Consider the following 11,218-nt stretch of genomic DNA (forward strand, 5'->3'; position numbering starts at 1 on the left):
TCTGAGCCTCCTGGGGGTGACACGGACTGGGGTTGGGGGAGCCAAGGGTAAAGAGGGAGGAGAGCGAGCGGAGGGGTGGACGAAGCGGCCCAGCCTATGGTGGTGGAGGCGGGGGGGCTGGCACCGAAGGCGAGCGGGCGGGGGCCGGGACACCGAGGGGGTGGGGGGCTGGGCCCGGGCCGGCTGTCCCTCTCTGCTCCAGCCCTCCGCCAGGCCTCGGCGGCTCTCCGGCTGCTCGCGCCGCCAGTCAGCTGACACGGGGGGCGGAGGAGCTGTCAGGCGCGCCCCGCCCTGCGCCGCCGGTCCGCGGGGCCCGTACAGCTATTGGCCAGCGCGCCGGGCTGCCCGGGCCCCCGCGCCCCGGTGACATCAGGGAGGCGATAAAAGGCAGCGGCTGCGCCGGATCCCGCACAGCTGCACCGCCGGGCTGCGAGCGGCTGAGATCGAGAGAGCCCAAGAGCAAGAGAGCTAGCGAGCGAGCGGCGGGCGCTCGCCTGGCGCCACCCCTCGACCCGGCCGCGCGCCCCGCTCGCTTCTCCACCCCTCCCGGCTCGGCCCGGCCCCGGCTCGGCCACAGCCCCGAGCTCTGGGGCGGCACAGGCAGCCTCGGGACTCTCCCGCGCGCCGCCGCGTCCCCAGACAAAGGCTTGGCCGGCGGCCCCGGCCCGCTGCGCCCTCCGCTCCCCACCTCCCGGGCTCGCCGCTCTTCGCCCCCGCTCCCGGCTCGGCGCGCCCCGGCCGGCTGCAAAGTTTCCCGTGCGGCGGCGGCGGCTGCGCCTCGCGTGAGCGATGGCCGCGGAGCTGAGCATGGGGCCCGAGTTGCCCACCAGCCCGCTGGCCATGGAGTACGTCAACGACTTCGACCTGCTCAAGTTCGACGTAAAGAAGGAGCCGCTGGGGCGCGCGGACCGCCCGGGCCGGCCCTGCACGCGCCTGCAGCCAGCCGGTTCGGTGTCGTCCACACCGCTCAGCACGCCGTGCAGCTCGGTGCCCTCGTCGCCCAGCTTCAGCCCAACCGAACAGAAGACCCACCTCGAGGACCTGTACTGGATGGCGAGCAACTACCAGCAGATGAACCCCGAGGCGCTCAACCTGACGCCCGAGGACGCAGTGGAGGCGCTCATAGGCTCGCACCCAGTGCCTCAGCCGTTGCAGAGCTTCGACGGCTTCCGCGGCGCGCACCACCACCATCACCACCACCACCCACACCCGCACCACGCGTACCCGGGCGCCGGCGTGGCGCACGACGAGCTGGGCCCACACGCGCACCCGCACCATCACCATCATCACCAAGCGTCGCCGCCGCCGTCCAGCGCGGCAAGCCCCGCGCAGCAGCTGCCCACCAGCCACTCCGGGCCTGGGCCGCTCGCAGCGGCCGCGGCGACGGCGGCTGGTGGTAGCAGCAGCGTGGAGGACCGCTTCTCCGACGACCAGCTCGTGTCCATGTCCGTGCGCGAGCTGAACCGCCACCTGCGGGGCTTCACCAAGGACGAGGTGATCCGCCTGAAGCAGAAGCGGCGGACCCTGAAGAACCGGGGCTACGCCCAGTCGTGCAGGTATAAACGCGTCCAGCAGAAACACCACCTGGAGAATGAGAAGACGCAGCTCATTCAGCAGGTGGAGCAGCTTAAGCAGGAGGTGTCCCGGCTGGCCCGCGAAAGAGACGCCTACAAGGTCAAGTGCGAGAAACTCGCCAACTCCGGCTTCAGGGAGGCGGGCTCCACCAGCGACAGCCCCTCCTCTCCAGAGTTCTTTCTGTGAGTCGTGGCCGCTCCCGGCCCCCGCCCTTGCCCCGACCCGGACTCCCCGTCCCGTGTCCCCAGCCCCGGACTCCCCCGGACCCTGTCCCTGCCACGGCCCCAGCCATGACCTGTTTGACTTGAGGGAGAGGGAGGAAGGGCGCGCGGGCAGGCAGGGGACCTTGGCCAAGGCGAGAGCGGTGAGCGCCAGCGGCGCCTCCTAGACTCGAGCAGAGCCAGAGGGAGGCGAGGGGGTGGGAAGTCCCAGAGCAACTTTTCTCCAGGCTGGAGGGCGGCAAGGCATAGTCGCGAGGAGTCGCCAAGGCACGTCTGGAGACTCCTGGCTTCCTGAACTTTGCGCGTTAAGCCGGGGCCGCTTCCTCGCGGCCCGGAGCGTAATCCAGCCCAGCAAGAGAGCAGCGAGGAGAGGAAAGGAGAGGGACCCTGGCGTCCCGGCAGGCGCGAGGCGAGGCCGAGCGAAGGAAGGAAGGACAGACGGACCTGTCTGTTCAGGGTCCGGAGAACACTGGCTCTCAGCCCCGAGACGCGGGCCTCAGTTAGGACGTTCTGCGCGCAAATCTCATCAGTTTTATTGCCTGCTCGATTATATAGAAAAAATACGAAAATCTGCATTAAAAATATTAATCCTGCATGCTGGACATGTATGGTAATAATTTCTATTTTGTACCATTTTCTTGTTTAACTTTAGCATGTTGTTGATCATGGATCATAACCCCCTTGTTTCTTTGGGTGAGAAGGGATCGCAGTTCGGAAACTCCGGCGGCTGCTTGTCGGGTTTCAGTCTATGGGCTGTAGGCTTGTAAATACCCGCCCCGCCAAACCGCTTAAGAGAACCTGGCAGCAAGCTGAGTGTCTTTGTTTGGGTTTATTATTATGGCATTTTTTTGTAAATTAAAAAAACAAAAAAAAACCTTCTGGGCATTTGCATCAGAAAACAACTTTGTCTTGGGGCACCCTTGGAAATTGCATGTTTTCTCCCCCTCCCCTGCCACCCTTCGGTCCTCTTTTCCTCCCGTTCTAGTTTTCAATTTTGTTTTTGTTGGGAGAAAGAGGACTGGGGTCCCAGCTCCCTAGTACCAGGGCAGGGCAGCTGCAGAGTTTCACACCCTGGAGGCCGGGGAGTGTCCTCACATCACCTGGTTTTAGGGCTACGTTGACACCCCTAACAAGATAGGAAAGGAAAATAGATCTTGTTTGCTTTTTATTGCAACCAGAATCACCCCAGGGTCCCCATGAAACTCTCCAGGCCCGCACTAATTGCTGGGGCCAAAATGCTCCTCGGGTGACCGGCTTCACCAGCCCAGACTGCCCAACGGTGACCTGAACTTACGTTGAACCAATCACCACACTCAGAAAGTACCAGAAACCCAAACATTGGCAAGTAATTTTGCAACTTTCAAGCGCATTCTTTAGACCAATATGTTATGTGTGTTTCTTTCCCTGCTTTTGAGAGAGCGGGAGAGTTATTGGTGGTGTTACCCCCGCCCCCTTCAGTTGTATAGTAGTTATAGGGAAAATCTGGGTGTTTTTTTCTTTATTATTACTTTTTTCCCCCTGCAGGTCAGTAAGAGGATTTAAGTTGCACTGACAAAAATACCAAAATGAAAGCGTATTTTTTAGTTCTCATTTGAAATTGCTGGCGCTGCTGGCCGGATGCATTTTTGAGTTTGTATTAGTTGATAAATTAACAGTAATAACAAGATTGTATGAACCGCATGGTGCTTGCAGTTTTAAATATTGTGGATATTTGTCCTGCATCAGAAATGAGCTTCGGTTTTTACGGATTCAACTGTGTTGAAATCAAATTTGCCTCAACAGAAATTGTTTTTATTTCATGTACAATAAGGGATCAATTTCAAACCCTGCTTATGATATGAAAATATTAAAACCTAGTCTATTGTAGTTTTATTCAGACTGGTTTCTGTTTTTTGGTTATTAAAATGGTTTCCTATTTTGCTTATTAAAACCATGGAAATGGTGTTTATTTACAGGACTCCGCGTTCGCCTGTCTTTTCTTCTCTTGCCTCTTCAAGTATCGCCCCAGTTTGGGCGGCACTCTCACCCTTCCCCCGGCCAGTGGGGAAACAGACAAATCTGGGCAAAGCTCTCCCTTGAGTGTGTGAGTGTGTGTGTGTACCTGAGCCTCAAACGTGTCTTCTGCTTCTCACTCTAGGTACGGACACCGGTCAGGAGCCGGTTGATGAGCGGAGAGGGGGGCACACGCCACTCTGGCGGAGCTTTCAGGCTTGGGCATCAGGACTGGTCTGCTAGCCTGCTGGCTCTGAGGTTGGCTGAACCCAGGAAGCCAAGAGCTGCCACCCTGATGGGGAAGCAGGGTGTTTCTGGCAATCAGGCTCTTGGGCCCTGCCATTCTGGCCCTCCTGCTTGGAGCACCTGCTGGGAGCAACCAGAATTGCCCTAGAATGCCGGCTCTGAGTGGAGGCCTAGCCCCCTCTCCCCCAGGGCTTGTGAAAGCAGGTGGAACCCAGCACGAGGTCTTGGGGTGTAAGACCCTTCAGACAGAAAGCCCATCCGTGCAAACCGTTTGCTGCCACTCAGGCCTGGAGCCCTCAGCCCCAAGGAAGGGCACTGCACCATCGGACCAGGATCTCAATGACTCCACAAATCGGGGGTCGTAGGGGGTTGGGGCATTGTTCCGGTGCGGCAGCTCTACCCAAATGCCCTCGACAGGGAGGTGGTCCCAGAACCTTTCTTTTCCCAGACTCTTAGAGGAGGCAAGGCCGTCTGTCTAGGTTCCTCCAAACCCCTCTCAGCCTTCTCGGAATCCCATCTATAACTCTGGGTAGGAACCGCCCCCTCCCACCACCTCTGGAAGAATTCTCTGCTTCTTTGGCAATGGCAGGTTCCAAGGGGTTTCTGACCTACTCAGACCCAGTATCTGAAGTCTGGGAGACTCAGCTTTCCAGCCCTCCGGCTCCCTGGCCCGAAATTCCTAACGTGGAATTTCAGGACATGAATGGGGAGATGCAGGAATCCCAAGCAGTAGAACCCCAGCCAGGAAGTAGAGCTGGAAAGAGCCAAGGAGAAGAAAGGGGACGGTGAAACTAACCGGCAATAGATTTTGGCCTAGGTCCCTGGAGGCCTGGGATTGGTGGTCAGGGTATGGCAAAGAGGGGGGAAAATCCCGACAGTAAGGATGCAAATAATACCAGAGTAATTTACATTTAGCAGAACTTTGGTGTTGTCTGGGAGGAGAGAAGTCAGAGATTCTAGCTTCAATTAAATGCCAAGGCCCAGTTCATTTCACCAACCCGAAGAGGTACTTGGCAGGGAGGGCTTTGGCTGTGATCTGGGAGTAGGATGGAAGCTGAGTCTGGCTGTGGGGTGACGCTACCGGTGCATGCACGGCGGAAGGAGCAAGGGGGTATGATAGCTGGGTAACTGCGTGTGCAAGTGCACATGCACAGAAGGGGTAAAAGCGTGCTCACATGAACGGTGTATCCCCTTTGGGGCAAAATAGTTCTGGCAGGTGGCACTCTGGAAGAAATCCGGATGCGTGGCTCGGGGGACCAAGGGAGATCCCCAGGACTCCATGCGGTGGAGACTTGACTCCCTTTGGAATCATCCCAAGCCGACTGGCATCCTCCACCTCTAGAGTCACCTGGACTCCGCCAGAAAAGACTCTGGGCTGGGAAGGGTCGCAAACTCCAAAGCGTTGTTCCTCCTTCCCCAGAGCACAGAGACACACACACGGTCCAGTGACGGACATCATCACGCTGTATCCAGAACGACACGGTGGCTCAGGCCGGTTTAGAGTGACCATCTGCATCTCTGAGAAGCTGACAATCCCACGACACAGTCCTAGTGACACACTGACACACAGATACACAGACATCCACATCCTGCCTCCACACTGATTCCCTCTCAGGCTCTGTTAGTCCCTGCGCAACCCACCGTTGGAGCACCAACCGGCCCGGGAGCACGCAGACGAGAGCAGGGCGTCGGAGGAGGCCGGGACCTCCAGCAAGCAAGTTCCGGCCGCATCCCTGCCCGCCGCCTCGCCGCAGACCCGGCGCCCAGAAGCTCCGGAAAGCGAGCGGGGGCCCGAGGTCCTTGGGTTCGTCCCACCCCGGCGGCGCCTTGCAGGCCGGAGGCTCCACTCGGTTCCCACCACTCCCCGCCACCCACGGGCTCCTCGCGATCCTCCGTGAGCCGGGGGAAAAAATCGTCCCCACGTCGGGTGTGCTCCAAGCCAGCACGGGTGCCACGCAGACAGGCTGGCGCTTGCCCTTGGGAGCGCATGGCGAGACAGACACACGGGCCTCGAGACTGTGGCTCCCCTGCAGCCTGCGCCCCGGGCTGGGGAGGCCCCGGTCCGGTCGCGAGCGCAGGCCCCCGCTTGCGACCTCGGAATCTCATGGGCGCGCGAGGCTGTGCTGGCTGGACCGGTCGGGGAAGGTGCCATCAGCTCCACTCTCCTGTCTGCTCGCGTCCTTACTTTCGTTGCCATTTCCCTTTCCTCGGCTCTTCCTTTGGGACACTCATCATTTCAGAAAACTTTCTCCCGCCGGTTCTCCCCCGCCCTTTTTTTCCTTTCTCTTCTGCCTTTTATTCCGGCGCGGACTGGCAGAGAGGGCTTTGAGAGCAGGCCCTGAGGTGCCGGGTAAGTGTGGGAAGGAGTGGAGGGATGGAGATGAGAGTCTGGCGTCCCCAGGCCACCGCGCAGCGCCGGAGCCCTGGCCAGCTGTTCTGGGCTCCCGCCGGCCCGACTCCGCTATCCTCCCTTTCCCCTCCTCATGCTTCCCCCAGCGGCAGGGCTGGTTGGGGATGGACCCGGAGCAAGGTCCTCGCTGGTGCGAGAGGGGACCGGTCGGTCTCCACTCTCCGTGAAAGGGGTCCCTGGGGAGCTGGGGCTGGGTCCTACACCCAGACCCTTCTTTTCGCACAGCCAGGCTTCCTTCAGTCCAGGGTCTCTGGGCATTTCTGTGGCAGGACAACCCCCTCCCCTGTCAGAGGTGCCCACATGCCCCCTGCCCACTCCAGCTGTGCCTACCCAGGGGCCTCACAGTGGGAGCTGCCAATAACCACGCCAGGTAACTCAAGATGGTCGTTTCACTTTTTCTGTGACCTAGAGATGCAGCTTCTGCCAAAGCCGGCAAAACCCTCAGCCACCCATCCCCACTCCTCAAGTTCTTTCTCTCCAGGCCTGGGAAACGGCTGGGTTTAGGGTCTAGTTCCCTTGCAGGCTTTCAGATGCAAAACCCGCTTCTGAGCCCTTCTGTTTTCAGAAAGGAAAGCCCAGCACTGGCGTCTTGCGTAACCCTTCCCTCTACAGCCCTCTGTCCGCCCGCCTGGCCTCACAACCCTGAGATAGCAGTGTTTGGATTTGTTATGTAAGGACGGGAGGATTAGAGGTTTGCGCTGCCCCTCCTCCCCCCACCAAAATAAAAGTCCTCACATGGCGCATCCTGTAGACAGTGTCTTCTGCAGCAGCAGCTCTCCTGAAAGAATTCAGTCAGGGTAGAAAAGCTGCTCTGGAGCTTGTGCCCAGCACAATACTTGGGGGAGACATGCCAGCTTGCCATGAAGGGAGAGTCCCACCTGCAGGGTGTACCTGCTTTGAGGAAGCGGCCACCATGAACCGTCCCAGGCTGGTACCTACCAGGCTCACAGGACTAGCCTCCTCTTGGGGAAGGCAGATGCTTCTGCTGCTGGAATGTCATCATTTCTACACTTCTTGCCCCTGCAGCAAGGTGTCCAGACCCTGGAGAGCACCCCTTTCACCTGGGGAGCTCACATTCTCTGTGCCTTGTGTGTCTTCACCATGTGCTACATGCATTTTCCGTGCCTTACACGTGTTCTTAATATCTTGCACCCTTCTCCCTTGTCCTGCACATATTATCTTAAAAGATGCATTTAGATAAGAGCATCAGAGCTAACTGTTCTCAGCTGGAGGAAATTAACTATATCAGAGAAGTTGCTGCTCCAGTTTGGAAAACAACCTACCTTATTAATAACAATTTGTTCCAAAGCAAAACTTGGTTTTAGCTGCGTCTCTGCATTCTTTGCATGTGAAGGTACTTTCATGTAAAATAGCCACTCATTACACATTCCTTTTTATTGGCATCAAAAAGAAGATGATGTCCTCTAGGCTGGAGGGGCTGCCACAGAGGCAGTGCGAGGAGGCCTGCAACTTTTGGAAGAAGCCAGTTGCAGCGTGAGAAGAGAGCTGACGCTCACAAATCCAATGTTTATATTGTTGTGTTTTCCTTTTTGGAGCTTGGGGGCTTTTATCAGGACTTACATTTCGTCCAGTAAATAGATGGGGTGAGAAGCTAGAGGGTGTCCATTTCGGAGCCAGGGATGGTGAGGTGGACATTGATCCTGGCCTGTGACTCCATCAGAAGTCAGGAAACGAGGCTGTCCTGAGCTTACTCTCAGGTTCCTTTGTTTCTTCTGATCTGTCGCTTTCACTGCCCTGACCCTGCCAGGGTTACTTCCATCTGTGTCCTACTTAGGAGAGCCCATGGGCCTGGGTTGGCCTGGGGACAGCAAAGGGCTGCACTTCCCCGTGCAGGACTCGGCACCTGCCCTCCTTTGTGTCCTGGGAATCCGAGCCCGGTACATGTCCATTTCCACGGACCGGGGCAAGCAGATCGCAGTGCATACAAGGTCTGACCAGATCACGGGGTTAATCCCATTACGACATTTCACTTAACTCTCTGAGTGCGGGCTGCTAGTACCCATGCCGGTCAGAGATGGACAAGTAGGCCCAGAGTGGTCATCTCTTACCCAGGGTCACCCGGTGCACGGTCTAGGACTTGAATCCCCACCTATCTGATCCCAAAATTTGTATTTTTGCCACCAAACTCCATAAGTCCACTATCCCTTATCTGAAACACTTGGGAGGGGGGTAGAGCTTGAGGAAAAGTATGGACCGGTGGGAAATAGCCCTTTTGGGGGACAGTTTCCTTTTTAATTCCCTTTGCAGAGGGCAGTCACTTTCTTGGGGGCATATGTAATGCTCTCCAGCCACAAGGCTCCCTGCCCAGGCACGGAGATGGGGAATGGGGCCTTGGAGATGCAGCAGGACAAACACCACAAGGGGGTCAGAGGGACACTGCAGGTCTGTTGCTCATTTCAGACTCTCATGGAGGAGCCAGCAGGGTGGTTATGTGTGTGTGTGTGTTTGTGTGTGTGTGTGTGTGTGTGTGTTGGGGGGAGGCCCACCTGGCATTGTTAGGCTTGGGACATTGGTGCTGTCTATAATTAATCAGAGTCCTTTCACCTTTTATCTGTTCTCAACTGAACTTTGCAAAAAATGTATCGTAATGATCAGAGCAAGTGTTTATAGAAGAAGTAGCCTCTAGGTGAGGCAATTTTTTTTTTTTTTTCCTTCTGCGGTACGCGGGCCTCTCACTGCTGTGGCCTCTGCTGTCGCGGAGCACAGGCTCTGGACGCGCAGGCTCAGCGGCCATGGCTTACGGGCCCAGCCGCTCCGCGGCATGTGGGATCTTCCCGGACCGGGGCACGAACCCGCGTCCCCTGCATTGGCAGGTGGACTCTCAACCACTCTGCCACCAGGGAAGCCCTGGGTGAGGCAATTTTAATGGAATTACTCATGATGAACCAAAGCTGTTTCTCGTATGATATTGGAGCTTAGGACCCGTACAGAGGTGTGCTTACACTCTTAAGCAGGCACCTTCAGAAACACGTGTGTAACTCATGTTTACATACACAGAAACAGGCACATAGGTGCACACACAAATGCAGAATCCACGTGTGCTTATTTGCCATACATGCACTCTCAGAGTCACTTGCACACACACATGCATGTACATTGCACATGGATCCACAGGTGTGTATCCATGCCCGTGTGCATGCATGTCCAAATGCTCATACACAGCCATTTACACGGTGTGCATGGAATGTGCAATATTATGCACATGCCCATTTGGATTTATACTCGCACTGAAATACAATTGATTGCATACATATATACACTCTCACAAAATGCACGTGGGTCGCATACACAAACACACACGTTGTATGTTGAACAATGGCCTTCATATTCATTCACACCCAAGCACCATGTCACGAGTGAAATGTGGCACTGGTGGGGTTAATGGAGGCCCAGACTCCCATAAATATTTATACGAAGCACTCAAGCTCTCAAAGTGGGAGACGAAACCTCTCCCTGCAAGCCGCTGTAAATCACGCAGCTGCTGTGTGGTACCTGTCAGATCCAGGGCTGTGTGATCCTGGACTTGTTCCATGAGGACAGCCATATACGTGCTGGAGCACACAGCCCTCTCCCCGCCTCGCCAGGCATCCCAGCAGATGTGCCAAGGTCGGTCCCCACTCCGAGGATTCTTCTGTGAGCAGAAAAAGGAAGCATTTGAACACTGCTGCTACTGCAAGTGCAGGGTGGGGGTGGGGGGAGGTAAGGGCGAGGCTTTTTGTGAATATCTGAGCCTTGTCCTCTCCAGTGAACAGAGAAGTTATCCCGGAGGGCCTTGGAGAGCAGGTGGGTGCAAGAGAGGGCTGGGGGTCCTGGGCTGATCCAGGTTCACCGCAGCAGGGACTCCAGCTTCTGGGGTTGAGCTCACCCACTAAATTTTGGGTCCTAGGAGCCTGCTGAATGGCAGTGTGCCGTAGCCGCTATAACCCTGAGTTCAGTGAATATTCTGCCTCCAATCCTGCCACCTCAGAGCATTCATTCAATCATCGAGCAAATATTTGTTGTGTCTTCCCGATGCCAGGCACTGTGCTAGGTGTTGGCAATACAACGATGGGCAAAACCAGAGACAATCCCAGCAAACAAATCCTCATGTGGTTTACAGTCTAGCGAGAGAGAGAGAGAGACAGATGCAGTTAGATGTTACACTAACCAGGGTATAATTTCAAAAGGAGATAATTGTTATGGAGGAAAGAAACCGAGCCCTCTGAGAGCCTATGTACAACAAAGAAGCTGACACAGACTGGGAAAAGAGTGGTCAGGGAGGGCTTCCTGGAGGAAGTGGTGTTTGAATGAAGATCTGAAGCCTGGGTAGGAGTTATCCAAGTCAAGTGGGTGGGCGAAGAACATTCTAGGTCTAAATTTCTTTTAGTCTTAATTTTAAAATAAGTGATCAGGATCTCTGTCTCCTCCCTGATTTTCTCTTCTACTTTCTCACCTTGTTCACTATTCCTGTACCACCGGCTGCCTGGTGTTTCTGGAACTTGCTGGTTACCCTGCTTGCTTAGAGCATTTGCTTGAGCTCTTCCCTCAGCCTGAACCACTCTTCCCCCAGATAAAACTGTGGTAAACTCCCTCACCTCCTTTAAGCCCCTGCTCCCATTTCACCTCCTTGATCAAGTTTATCCTGACCTCCCTACTTGATCTGGCAACCGGCTCCCTTCCTGCTGCCTGGGCACTCCTGACCTGCTTTATTCTGCTCTACCAGTTTCTTTTTTTGTTTTTGCCCCATAGTACTAATCACCTTAGGACACTGGAT

The 11,218-nt window shown here is 56.1% G+C and overlaps 1 protein-coding gene across 1 annotated transcript; it reads left to right on the forward strand.

Annotated features, from left to right (window-relative positions):
- The first annotated feature begins 425 nt into the window (after positions 1-425).
- Positions 426-1,902, forward strand: MAFB (MAF bZIP transcription factor B). Its single transcript, XM_081257885.1, has one exon. It carries the CDS (start codon positions 790-792, stop codon positions 1,759-1,761), a length of 972 nt encoding a protein of 323 aa, XP_081114011.1. The 5' UTR covers positions 426-789; the 3' UTR covers positions 1,762-1,902.
- Positions 1,903-11,218: the final 9,316 nt, after the last annotated feature.

This window comes from Mesoplodon bidens (genome assembly GCF_964165515.1).
Source record: "Mesoplodon bidens genome assembly, chromosome: 15".
Lineage (NCBI taxonomy): Eukaryota > Metazoa > Chordata > Mammalia > Artiodactyla > Ziphiidae > Mesoplodon > Mesoplodon bidens.